Source organism: Hirsutella rhossiliensis (genome assembly GCF_020360975.1).
Source record: "Hirsutella rhossiliensis strain HR02 chromosome Unknown scaffold00007, whole genome shotgun sequence".
NCBI lineage: Eukaryota > Fungi > Ascomycota > Sordariomycetes > Hypocreales > Ophiocordycipitaceae > Hirsutella > Hirsutella rhossiliensis.
The window spans coordinates 2,409,499-2,422,691 of NW_025408673.1; the positions used below are offsets into that span (position 1 = coordinate 2,409,499).

Here is a 13,193-nt window from a genome sequence, read left to right on the forward strand (position 1 = left end):
GACTAGTCACGTGCGAGCGCCACGGACACGACTCCTAAAGGGAGCGATGTAGACACGTCTCCCCTTTACACTCTTTGTAGCTCAATTTACATCAATTACGCCCAGCACCTGTGCCAACAGTGCTGACCCCGTAACAACTGGGTGGAAGCTACGCCGAAACCCGCGGACGTAGCGAGAGCGATATGCGATGCCGTTGTAAGAAGCCTGGTTCCTGCATTTCCTTTGCTCATATACCACGCCGTACGGCGAACTCCCACGTATGTAAAATGATCATGATCATGTTATACAGATTAATGTAGAAAGCGCTGCTGGGCCCACCGAGTTAGACCGGAGGTGCCGCCTTTTTTGGCGGGCCAGACGGTAAGCAGTAAAGGCCCTCTAAAGTATGAGTACCGCGTAGGGGTAACTAAGTGGCCGGGTAGAGGCCCGCACCCCGAGACGCAACCTGGACGGAAGGACGTTAACCAGATGCGCCTTCCGTTCCCGCCAACCTCAGGCTCTTTGTTTCGTCCTCTTCTATCTCGAAAGCTAAACACGAAGAGTCTGTTTCCTGGTGCTTTTAAAATATATATATATTGGCCCTAGGTAGCCTAAAAGATGGCGTTAGAAACCAGCCCCTCCGCCTCAACTTATCCAGTCTTTTGCTTAACTCTCCTATAGTTTTCCCCTGCATCTGAAGCTCCGCTTGTCTGCCCGCCGCGTTTCGCTTATTGGAGCCGAATATAGCACCGCTCGTTGCTTCCCAACGTCGAAGTGATATATACTCCGCCTATTGTGCGATTTCCTTCAGAGATTTACCTAACGGGAGAACGAAAGGCGGACGATCAACAGGCCGAAGCCCCTCAGTGGCGAATGAGTATAGACCTCTATAAGCAGCTACAGAACGTACGCTTTGGGACTAAGATTAATATCGTATATATCCAAAGGAAATAAAAGATACACAGACCGGGGCTAAAAGGGCTGTCGAGCCGAGACGAACCGTGGCCGAGGGAGCACTAGGTTGTAGAAGTTGCTGACCCCGGGGAAGCTGCTAGCTCGTGAAAGCTGCTAGGAGCATTTAATCTTCGGGGAAAAAAAGGGGGGGCTAGAAAGGAAGCTGGGGAAAGGCCGAAAAAGAGAGAAGCTGGAAAAAACCCGTTATCTGCTGGCGTGGCCATAGCCCTCCTCCACAGGCAAGAACAGACGTCCTCGGACTTTATAAAGAGGCTCGGAAAAGAAGGATAGGTGCGGTAGCATCGGCGTAGTTCGTAAAAGACCAGTGCTTTCGAGAGAATCAGAAGTCTTTCGCGCCCTAGAGACCGATTTTGACGATTCTGAGACGTCTCCCTAGGAGACACCTTTTCTGCTGGCTAGGAAAGCAAGCAGAAAGGAACTCCTAGGAGGAAAGAAGAGAAGGAACATGCTAAAAGAAAGAAAGCCAAAAGAGAGGAGAAGGAGGAAGAAAAAAGGAAAGAAGGCTCTATTATTTATCGATGTTTTGCTACAAAGAGGAGGAGGATCCCTTATTTATAAGGAAGAGCTGCGCGGGCTGGGGTGTGTTCCCTAGGGTGCTGCTTGTCTCCGCCAAAATGCTCTCGAACATCTATTTAAAGAATAACCGTGTCCGGTGAAAATAGATTGTTTCATACTATCTCGAGCATATATATACCTCTTTCATCACAGGAAATATACTCCATCCAAGGCTCATCCGCTATCCTACCCAATTCTCCGAAGTCTTTTCCATCAATACCCAAGCTTCCAAAGGACCCGTACATTACTCCAGTCCTGTAAAATTGGCCCCTTGCGTTGCCTGTGCTCCGCAGCAAGAGGAAGACAATCAGACCGGGCTGATCCTCCCTAGTGTCAATCACAATCGGCAGGGCGTGTACGAGTATTTCATCAGTTGTAGCCTTTTCGTCGAAATAAATGTGATGAGGTAAACCCCCTTGGATCCACTGACCATTGGCGAAAATTTTACATTGGTCTATGTCGTTCTGTTGTCCAGGTTTCTCCTCTTCGGGCGTTAACCGCATTGTAGCCAGAAAACCGGACACACGAAGAAATCCGCCCAGAATTTCTCCCGTAGGATCTTTTGTTCGCATGTCAATATGACAGTCTACAATGGTGATGGCCGACTTCCATCTGTTATCGTCCTCCTGAAAGCGACTCAAGACGATACTGCCGTCCATGCTAGCCCAAGACCATGTTGGCGCACGGTATGAGAGCGGCGGATATCGCGGCTCTGAACTACTGTTGTGACTTGTCCATAATAGTTGGTATTCGAGTTGGTGTCGCCAGAGCCCCGCGCAGTAGTCGATGTTGAAGGCTCGCTGAATGAGTTTTGCAATTGCAGATATTGCGATAAGCTTGTCGCTCGCATACGTGAGACCACATGATGTATAGACTCGTATGATTTCCCTCCACATTTCCCATAAAAGAGAAATGGGGTTTCCATTGTCGACGGTGTTGACTATGTTGACTGTGTTGATTGTGAATCTAGACGATTTCCGGAGGACGCTCCAGATAATGTCTCTGGCTATCCAGTGCTGGTCCAAGCCTTGTGGCAGGCCACTCGGGTATGTTTCGCACGCATCTAACTCGAAGCACTCCCAGAACATCTCATTTCCACAAAAATGCAAGACTCTCGGTGCCAACAGAAACTCTTGCACAACCCATGCCCGCTTCATTAGAGGCATGTTCTTGAAGGCTTTCACTCGATACTGACGATCTGATACGGAATATCGACCCTCCGGGAACTCTGTCCCCTCCAGCTGAACAACGAAAGGCTGAAGTGATCGCCCCTTTGTACCTGGCAAGAAACCAGCATTAGTATTTTCCGATGACGTTGCCGCGATATTGAGCAGAGCGCCGCCATAAATATCCGCCATCTTGGGCGCTTCATTCTGCCAGTCTCTCTTCGAGTCTTGGGCAATACATAGGGAATCGATCCAGATGAGTGGAATTCCCATCTTACGGGCCACCACAATGGCATCATGAAAGGTTTTACCCAAACCGGGTATTGGAATGCCATTTTCAAGGCTTTCTTTTGTCTCCGTCGTGAGCCTCAACGCGTGCGTTCCCCCCCAGCAATGGCTCAGGGTCGTGTATTGGAGGTTGGGTTCTAATACTGTGGTGTCTTGCACAAGGCGGATTTTGTTGGAGGTAGGTTTATCGATCTCCATGAGTCGAGTAGGGTACTGCTTTATCGATACTGTGTGTGATTGTTGACATATTTCGTGATGATCCAGGCAATATTTAAGCCATCTCTCAGCATGGTCTAAGGTGAAGGAGGAGTGTGATAGGACAGAGCACCCAACTTTGTTTAAACAAAGATCGCTCTCTAGACTCCGGCTGTAGAGGACTGTTCTCTTTATTAGTTAAACATTTGATCGGGGATACATGTAGGAGAGCGGATACTTTTCAATGGTTGAAGGCAAAAAGTGTGCGCTGGCCCACCATGCTCTAAGCCGTTCTTGTCGGCAATCATTGTTAATTCCAACATTCCTGGAGACGTACGGACATGTTCTATACTGTATTTCGAAACCGGGTATATAGATTTCTCTTCCTCGTCAGAACTGATGGGAGTCCCGCCTTCTTTTGGTGGACAGCGATAACCTAGTATGTCGCGCCACACGACATTGCATATGAAGCACTGATCGACAACGGATTGCTGAACTCCGGCCAGCGTCTTATGGTGGTGTCGTAGCCTGTCCCTTTCAGAAGGTGGGGGGTGACGAAAAATTCGTTCGCAAGTCTGGCAAAGGCGATGCATTTTGCGCAAGTTGTGAAAAAGCAAGGCCCTCGGGGGTCTATACTTAGGGTGCTAGGGAGTTTAATCACGACCTCACGTCTTTCCGAACCAGGTCCGCTTTGGCCTCCAGTCGGTCGCGAATGAAATCAAGCCCTACTGTGTTAAAATGTGTTAGAAATCGGTCGAGGCCACTGTTCCAGACACCGGCTAAGCCCCGCTATCCGGGCATAGCCGCTCTACTAGTAACAAGGATTAACCGACAATGGGACGGAAGAACGTTAGTCCTAAATACGAGGTTGTGAGGTGGGGGCTACAGAGGATTCGTACTAGGGGGCCAAAAAGTCGGCCAATCCCCGTGACAATTCCACAGTCACCGGGGGTCGTTGACCTGTTATACCAATTTTTTTTATACGTTGCTGATCATCATTGAAAGGAACTTGATACTATAATGTCAGGACGCTCTCTGGTCCCGCGTCACCTGAAGAAACCAGCGCATTCAGGTGGAACACCTATGGCCGGTTTGGATCTTTTAGGGACATGCATACTTAATGGACTTACAGAACCGAAGGGGTTTACATAAATATACGTCAACTCGGGGTTCCGCGAGTTGCTATGGTTCAACATGAATTTACGTGGCCGGTACTATTGCTAGCACATCCGCTAATATACGTTACGTTAAGCATGCACTCAATTGCTTTCAGCCGAGGCACTGCTATTACCTGCAAATGAGGATTTAAGTTCCTCATCCAATGCTTCTTCTTGGGCTCAACGACACCGCATGCCCCGCTGAATGTGCTCCATGGGTACATGTAGCCAGGATGGTGGAAGTAAGGTTGAAAGACATCTTTGTTTCGGAATCAAAGTTTCAGGTACACGGGGTAGAAGCTGCGGAGTTCACTTTGTAGAACTGGCTGTGGGCCTCTCTAACTCCAATGATTGAAGCCATCACGAAGAAAGCTCTGAACTTGGTTTGGGTCTCTCTTCTCGTTCCTGAGCAAAGCTCGCGTGGCGTACACGAATGGGGACGGCGTGTAAGTGCCCGGCTAAGGAACGTTCCTTACAGACAAGGCTCACAAGACTGGAAGTGGAAAGCATTCAGCGTGAGAAATAGCCAGAGAGTATGTGATCTTCGGGGGTCTAGATATGTATATTTACTCTTGGTCAGAGTCTTTAGACCCTCAATGGTGTTGCATGCTCGAGACTCGAACTCGAAGCAGCATGAGACTTACTCAGCCACAAGCGCTAGATCAGCCACAGCCAGCGTAGCCACAATCCACACTGCCCTCAGCTCCGAGCGTCTTCGCGACGCGTCGCCAAACGTAAATCATCATTATGGCCAGCTTCTCCATGGTCGACCAGCAGCACACTGAGAGACTCCCATGGAACAGTCACCGGCAACGCCTCCCGATGCCGTCGCTGCATTGACAGACGGGAGCAATGGACCTCGACGAATTCTCCGACGATGGCTTCGACGACCTGACTGACCATGCGCTCCAAGAGCTCGAACGCAATGCCATCCAGCTCACCCAGGCTCAAGCCGCCCCAAGACTCAGTCCGCGGAAGCCTCCGTCTCAGGAGCCGCATACGCGCATCTCTGACTACGGCTGGGAGGAAGAAGACGATGACCTGGACAACTCCGAAGTCATCAACGACGCTGGCCTCCCCATTGGCCGCCCTGTCGTCGACAACACCTTGCAACAGCGAGAGCGGCAGCGAGAGCAGCAGCGGCGTCTGGCAGAAGCCCAACTCCCGCGCCGACCTCTTCCTCAGGTCCCCAACCCGAGATGGAACCCGACTGTCGATCCCGCCAACCGCCCAGGCGCCGCCATGCCGGCCCGGGTGACTGTTGCTCCTCCCAACCAGACCTTCCCCGGCTCCCAACGCTTCCAGCCCCAGGGCCTCGGCCGCGTCAACGCCCCTCAGCCAAGCCAACTCGCCCGACCGATACTTGCCCAGAATCGCTTCGCACCATCGCAGCAGTCGCAAGCGGGCGATGTTGTGCAGGCCCTGCAGCAGCGCTTGCGCGCCCTCGAAGCCGAGCTCAACGCCGCCCGCGGCGAGGCGTCCATCATCCGCGCCAACTCGGCAAAGGCCCAGCAAGAGTACGAGGCCCAGACCACACGCCTCAAAAAGCTCAATGCCGAGCAGGTGGCCAAGCAGGAGCGTATCGTCGAAGCCGCCATTGCCGCCGAGAGGAGCGCCAACACCGAGCTCCAGTTCCTGCAACGGGACATGAGGGAGGTCAGTGACCGAGCCCGGAGAAAAGAGACTGCCAATGGGCCGGCATCAGGCATGACGACACCCAAGAAGGCATCTAAAACGTGGGGGTTCGCCGATGGCTTCGACGAGATGGACATGGCCGAGAGCCCCAGCAAAACCCAGGCGCGCACCAGGGGCTCCGGCTCGGTCGCCGCAAACGTCGGAGAGAGGACACCGAGTAAGGGAAAGAGGAAGCGCCCGATAGTCGACAGTCCCGTGGCCGCGTTGGAGACACACACCGAAGATGTAGTCATGGCGGAGGACAGGCCAGTCGCTGCCTCTGCCGCACAGCCTCTGATGCTGGAAGCAACCCCTGCGGCTCCCTTTGAGGTGAGAAAATCAACGTGCAGGCCATGGCTACTGCGTTCCCGTGTCTGACGAGTGCTTCTGCTAGTTTCTCCAGTTGGCGCTGGACCACGGTGCTTTTCAACAGCAGCCGCCCACGTTTGACACCTTGTCGCGGGTTGCATTCCCGTCTGACCCGACTGCGACCTCTCTTGCTTCCATGATCTTCGAGAAACTGCCGCTCATGGGCGATCCTCGTCGGCCGATGCAGCTCCTTGTCGACTTTGCCGAACACATCATCTCGTTATGGGCGCGATGCGTAGAAGAGCAGTTTTGGGAGCCGGTCAAGTATCTCGTTGCTCTCATCTCGTTTACCTTTGATCTTCACACAATCTCGGTGGCGCCGCTTATCGTCGCGAACCTCGCCCCCATCGCTCAGGCGACCATGCTGGTCCTGGCCGAGGCACGGCGGCGGCTTCTCGAAGGCACCCTGCCGGGCGACAACGAGTTGGGCTTTCTAGAAGAGCACATCGACACGACGCGGATCCTCTCTCTGCTCTACATGTCAGCCTTGGCCTGCGCCACGACGCCGAGCGAGACCGAAAATGGCTTCGAGTACACCGCCGTTGGGTTCTGGAGGCTCATGTCTCTGGACGTGGTGCTCCTCCTCCTGACGCCCAAGCAAAAGTTGAGCGACATCATCGGCATGCTCGATCTCCTGGCCTCGTCGTCGCTGCCTGGGTCGATTGGGCCCGTCACCGACGAGGCGGACCCTGTCATCATTGCGCGAGCCGTGATCGAGCGGGTATCGGCCAAGCTGACGGAGCAGCCCCGGCCCTCAATGGCGGCGGAACAGAGAAGACGGCTACGTCTTACGGCCCTGCGGACGCTGGTTGCATTTGCGCTCTATCCATTCGGTGCTTTGCAACTCGCCTCTCACAACGGCGCCCTTCCGCGTCTCGTCACTTGTTTGAGTGCGTCCATTGATGATTTGTACGACCAACCTGTTGCCCTCCATCTACTGCCTCCTCTTCCCGACTCCCTCAACTGCTCCTTGAAATTGCCAGAGTCCACGGCATCCGCCGATCTGTACTGCATCATCTCCCAGAGCGTCCTGCTCATCCACAGGCTAGTCACCGACCCGAGCACGTCCAACGTGGCCGATATCAGCCAAAAGCTGTCTGTGGCCCACGGTGGGAGTCAACGCTATCTCCTCGCACTCGGGAGACTGACATTTGCGGAGGAAGATCTGATCATAGAGGCGGGCATCGAAGCAGAGGTGGCCGAGGCTGCCCACGAGCTCTTGGAATTGAACGTTACGCCCGACGACGGAGAGGCCGTTGGCGAGGCTTTTGGGGCGTTGACATGAAGATTCGAGGCACGGCGTCTGGGGCGTTGACATGAAGATTCGAGGCACAGCGTCTGGGGCGTTGACAATACATCTGTCACCTGTCTGATTCGCATAGATGAGGCAGGCATCCTCGGGCACTGGACAAGGCGTCCGACTGTTGGATCATCTGAAATGAGTTTTATTTCGAGGTCTCACCACAAAGAGCTCTGGAGAAAAAGTTACAGCTTAAACATTACCTTCTACGATTTCAAGAGGGCATGGCACAAGTCGGAGAAAAATCGAGGCTTATTTACGCTTCCCACGGCAAGGGACGAGGCCCAAGGATTGCTGGCCCACGCCCACTTCGTTTCTCGGCACTCACAAACCAGCATAAAAACGCATTCCTCCTTTCAATCGCAGGCGCGGTATGCTTGGATAAAACGACATGTCTCCAATGAGCTCGCAAGAAGCCGATCAGTTCATTGAAAAGAGCGAATAGTAAGATTATAATGTCTAGTAAGAATCCATCCCAAGTTCCGTGCTCAACTCGATTACCACCGAATTACCCCGGTCACCGCTCATTATTAATACTGAGTTTTGATTTTCCAATGCGTTTTACTACTCACTTACCATGATACCGCCTTGGAACAAAGAAAATTAATAAAATTAAGTGAGTGGAAGAAACGAAGAAGTAGAAAGGGGAAGAAGAGAGTGGAAGACGCTGAGGCGCACTGTAGGTGATTACTGGGCAACCACCTCCGCACGCCCCAGGAGGCCGCCCAGCGCCGAGCCGACCTCGTCAACGGCGCCATCGACCGTTTCGACGCCACCGGCGACAATGCAGCCGATGGATCCCAGGAGGCCGTTGCACCGGCCCTTGCCAGTTGGCGTTGGCTGGCTGTTCTTCTTGGTGGCCGTCGGCGGAGAGGGTACTTTGCTAGGCTGTTTGGGCGACTGTCCGCTGCTCGGGTTCTTGGATGGGTTTTCCTTCTTGGGAGGGCTCGGGGGAGTTCCCTCGTCCTGGTTGCTCGAGGGGCTGCCCTTATCGGACGGTGACGGAGCGGGCACATCGCTGGGCTGCTTGGGCGGTTCCGCCTTGTCTGGGGTCGGGGCCGGGGTTTCTTTATTGGGGACGCTCGGGGGGGTTCCCGCGTCCGGGTTGCTTGGGGGGTTACCTGAGTCGGGTGATGAAGGAGGAGGCACTTCGGCGGGCTGCTTGGGCTGTCCCACCTTGTCCGGGGTCTGGGCCGGGGTTTCGTTGTTCGGGGTGCTCGGAGGGGCTCCCTTGTTGGCGTTCTCATTCGGGGGAGTTCCCTCGTTGGGGTTGCTCAGGGAGGTTTCCGCGTTCGGGTTGCTCGGAGGGTTGCCTCTGTCGGGCGATGGCGGAGGGGCCACAGCGCTGGGAGTCTGGGGTTTCTTCCCATTCATCCCCAAGAGGTTGCCGAGCGCCTCGCCAACCCCCTTGGCGGTGCCCTCGACCGTATCGACACCACCGGCGACGATGCAGCCCAGCGATCCGAGTACGCCGTTGCATCGGCTCGGGTCATCAGCCGGGAGGATGCCATCCTGGTTCGGGGTGCCGGGGGGCAGCTTGGTGGGCACGGGACCTTTGCCGCCTGGCGTGAGGCTGGGCTTGGTTCCGTTGAAGCTACCCTTGCTGACCGGGGCGGGCTTTTCGTTATTGGCATCGGGCTGGGGGTTGACCGGAACCGGAACTGGGAGGACGATCGGGGGGGGGTTGGACTTCGTGTCGACGGGGCTGGGGTACGGACTGGGACTACCGGCGTTGGGGACGGGCTCCGGGCTGACAGGGCTGGGGTTCTGGCTTGGGCTGCCGGCGTTGGGGACGGGCTCCGGGCCGACGGGGCTTGGGGTCGGCTTCGAAGTGTCGCTAACGGGGACATAGCTTGGGTTGATGACAACGTCCGGCTTTCCGTCGCCGTTGGTATCAACAACGCCGCCCGGGCCGACCTTGGTGTCCGGCTTGCCGTCTCCGTTGGTGTCGACCCCGCCGTCGGGAAGAACCTTGACGTCGGGCTTGCCATCTCCGTTGGTGTCAATGTCCCCGTTAGGCTGGACCTTGGTATCCGGCCGCCCGTCTCGATTAGTGTCCACAGGAGCACCGGGTCCGACGTTCTTATCTGGGTTCTTGTCCGCTTTGTCGTCGGGGTTGGGGATACTTGGGTTGATCACAAGGTCCGGCTTTCCATCGCCATTGGTATCAACAACGCCGCCCGGGCCGACCTTGGTGTCCGGCTTGCCGTCTCCGTTGGTGTCGACTCCTCCGTCGGGAAGAACCTTGACGTCGGGCTTGCCATCTCCGTTGGTGTCAATATCCCCATTAGGCTGGACCTTGGTATCCGGCCGTCCGTCTAGGTCCGTGTCTACGGGGGCACCGGGTCCAGAGCTCTTATTGGGGATCTTGTTCCCTTTGCCGTCGACCTTGGGGGATCCGCTGGATTCAGCGTCTGGGACGGGCTTCGGGCTAACAGGGCTGGGACTCGAGCTCGGACTGTCGACGTTGGGGACATTGCTTGGGTTGATGACAAGATCGGGCTTTCCGTCGCCGTCAGTGTCAACGGCGCCGCCCGGGCCGACTTTGGTATCCGGCTTGCCGTCTCCGTTGGTGTCGACTCCTCCGTCGGGCAGGACCTTGACGTCAGGCTTGCCATCTCCGTTGGTGTCAATGTCCCCGTTGGGTTGAACCTTGGTATCCGGGCGTCCGTCTAGGTCGGTGTCCACCGGGGCACCGGGCCCGACGTTCTTATCTGGAACCCTGTCCCCTTTTCCATTGCTCTTATCCGGGACCTTGTCGCCTTTGCCGCCGCTCTTGTCTGGGATCTTGTCCCCTTTGCCGCCAACCTTGGGGTATTCGCCGGAGTTGACGTCTGGGAGCTCATCTTTGTCGGTGTCCACCGCGTCGGGCCCGACAACGAGCGTCGTGTCGGGCTTGTCACCGCCATTCCTGTTGAAGCCCCCGTTCTTATCTAGCTTAGTATCTGGCTTTCCGTCTCCGTCGGTATCGACGCCACCGCCGGGCAGGATGGTGAAGTCGGGCTTGCCGTCTCCGTTGATGTCCACAGTGCCGTGCGGGCCGAGGACAACATCCGGAATGCCGTCGCCGTTGGTGTCGACGCCGACGAGGGGGCCATCGGGAAGCTCGTTCAGCTTCTTGGGATCTCCCTTAATGACGAGCTGGGGCGAGCCAGGGGAAGTCGGTGGGAGTGTGATTACGGGTGCGTTGGGCCCGGCACCTGGGAGCGTGATGGTAGGGTTGACGAGACCCTTCGGGTTTCCTTTGACAGCGAAAGGCGACTGACCCTTACCAGTGGGCGTCAGAGTGACTATCGGGTCTGAAGGGCGAGCGTTGGGCAGCGTCAGAGTGGGGATGTCGGTATTGACCCCGGTCTTTCCAGCATCTTTCCCATTGTCCGGTCCGGAACCATATGGGAGCTTGTTCAAGTCTCCCTTTACCACGACCGGGGGCGAGCCAGGGACAGCCGGGGGAAACGTGGTAAGGGGCGCGTTTGGCCCGGCACCTGGAAGGGTAATAGTAGGCGTGGCGACCCCGTCTGTCTTGCCAATAACAGCGACAGGACCCTGGCCCTTGCCGGTAGGCTTTAGAGTGACTATCGGGTCCGAGGGACGGGCGTTGGGCAGCGTCAGAGTGGGAATGTTGGTATTGAGCCCAGGATTTTCGGCGTTTTTACCACCGTCACCCCCGGAGCCGTATGGCGGCTTCTTCAGATCTCCCTTGACCACCACCGACGATGAGCCGGGAACAGTCGGGGGGAACGTGGTCAGGGGCGCGTTAGGCCCAGCACCTGGGAGGGTGATGGTAGGCGTGGCGATCTCATCCGTCTTGCCAATAACAGCAATAGGGCCTTGGCCCTTTCCAGTCGGCTGTAAAGTGACAATTGGATCCGAAGGACCGGCGTTAGGCAGCGTCAGCGTGGGAATATTAGTGTTGGCCCCCGGCTTTCTACCGTTCTCGTTACCATCGCCTCCAGACCCATATGGCGGCTTGTTTAACTTGTCGAGATCTCCTTTGACCACCACCGGCGGCGACCCAGGGGTAGTCGGGGGCAACGTGGTCAGGGGCGCGTTAGGCCCAGCACCTGGGAGGGTGATGGTAGGCGTGGCGATCCCATCCGTCTTGCCAATAACAGCAATAGGGCCCTGGCCCTTTCCAGTCGGCTGTAAAGTGACAATTGGATCCGAAGGACCGGCATTAGGCAGCGTCAGCGTGGGAATATTGGTGTTGGCCCCCGGCTTTCCACCGTTCTTGTTACCATCGCCTCCGGACCCGTACGGCGGCTTGTTCAACTTGTCAAGATCTCCCTTGACCACCACCGGCGGCGACCCAGGGGCAGTTGGGGGGAAGGTAATCAGGGGCGCGTCAGGCGCAGCACCTGGAAGAGTGATGGTAGGGCTAACGGGGTCCTTCGGGTTGCCAACAACGGCGATGGGCGGCTGACCTTTGCCGGTCGGGTGCAAAGTAAAAGTGGGATCCCCGGGGTGCGCGTTGGGCAGAGTCACCGTGGGAATGACGCCCTGCTTTAACTTGTTGAGGTCTCCTTTAACTACCAACGCCGGCAAGCCAGGGCCAGTCGGAGGAAATGTCGTCAAGGGAGCATCGGGCCTAGCGCCTGGGAGGGTGATCGTAGGCTTGACGAGGCCCTTCAGGTTGCCAATGACAGCGATGGCCGGCTGATCTGCGCCGGTCGGATGCAAAGTGACCGTGGGATCCTCAGGGCGGGCATTGGGCAGAGTCAACGTGGGAATCGCGCCCAGCAAGCCGTGGTTTCCGACGACAACCGTCGCCCGATCGCCTGGGTTGATGGGGGCCAGAGTGACGCGGGGGTCGCTGTCCTTGGCTCCCGGCAGGAACTTGGGGACCGCGGGACCGCCGGGGGCACCGCCGCCGGGGGCACCATCACCGGGAGAACCGCCCTTGGGAGCACCTCCGCCGGGGAGAACCCCAAACCTCCCAGCAGCCGCCTTGGTGGGCTCGCAGATGATGACTGTCCCGTGACAGGTGGCACAGGTCGGCTGGACGATCGACACGGTGGGCGAAGCATAGTCGCCGCTCGACGTGAGCGTGTAGTATGGCACGTCGGTCGGCTGGAAGGAGAAGACGGTTCCGGGGCAGACGGGGCAGCTGGCCGCCTTTGTCGAGACGGCGGCGTCCGGGATCCTGGCCGGCAAGGTGAGCGTCACGTCGGGGGGCGCGGGCGGAGCATGGGCAGCCTCGAGCGTGGGAAAGGCCGGGGAGCAGAGATTGGCGCAGGCCCCGAACTCGAGGTACGTGGTGACGACGACCTCGACGGTGACGGGGTCGTCCTCGTTGGCAAAGGCCGTCGGGGCCATGAGCGCCGCCAAGGCTGCTGCCCGGGCCTTGGCCGACTTGGCGCCGCGGCGGCCGCGAGAGCGAGGGGCTGCCATGGTGCCGGGTTGGGGGCGGGCGAACTTGATTGCCGGTGTCGATGAAGGGGGTTGCAACGAGTGGAGGAGGACGAAACGAGTGTCGGTTGCTGAGGAGAGAAGCTGGCTGGATGGAGACGTTGGATGCCGCTGTTTATATAGATG

General features: G+C 56.8%; 2 protein-coding genes across 2 annotated transcripts; one reads left to right on the top strand and one right to left on the bottom strand.

Moving 5' to 3' along the window:
• Positions 1 to 5,167: 5,167 nt before the first annotated feature.
• Positions 5,168 to 7,643, top strand: HRG_07038 (DNA repair protein Rad26; the record flags this gene model as incomplete). The annotated part of the gene is made up of 3 exons (XM_044865509.1): positions 5,168 to 5,569; positions 5,621 to 6,319; positions 6,384 to 7,643. The coding sequence occupies 3 exons, from the start codon at positions 5,168 to 5,170 to the stop codon at positions 7,641 to 7,643; spliced, it is 2,361 nt and encodes a 786-aa protein (XP_044719471.1).
• Positions 7,644 to 8,345: 702 nt separating this feature from the next.
• On the bottom strand, positions 8,346 to 13,049 carry HRG_07039 (uncharacterized protein; the record flags this gene model as incomplete). Its single annotated transcript, XM_044865510.1, has 1 exon — positions 8,346 to 13,049. One exon carries the CDS (start codon positions 13,047 to 13,049, stop codon positions 8,346 to 8,348), a length of 4,704 nt encoding a protein of 1,567 aa, XP_044719472.1.
• Between the last annotated feature and the right edge of the window lie 144 nt (positions 13,050 to 13,193).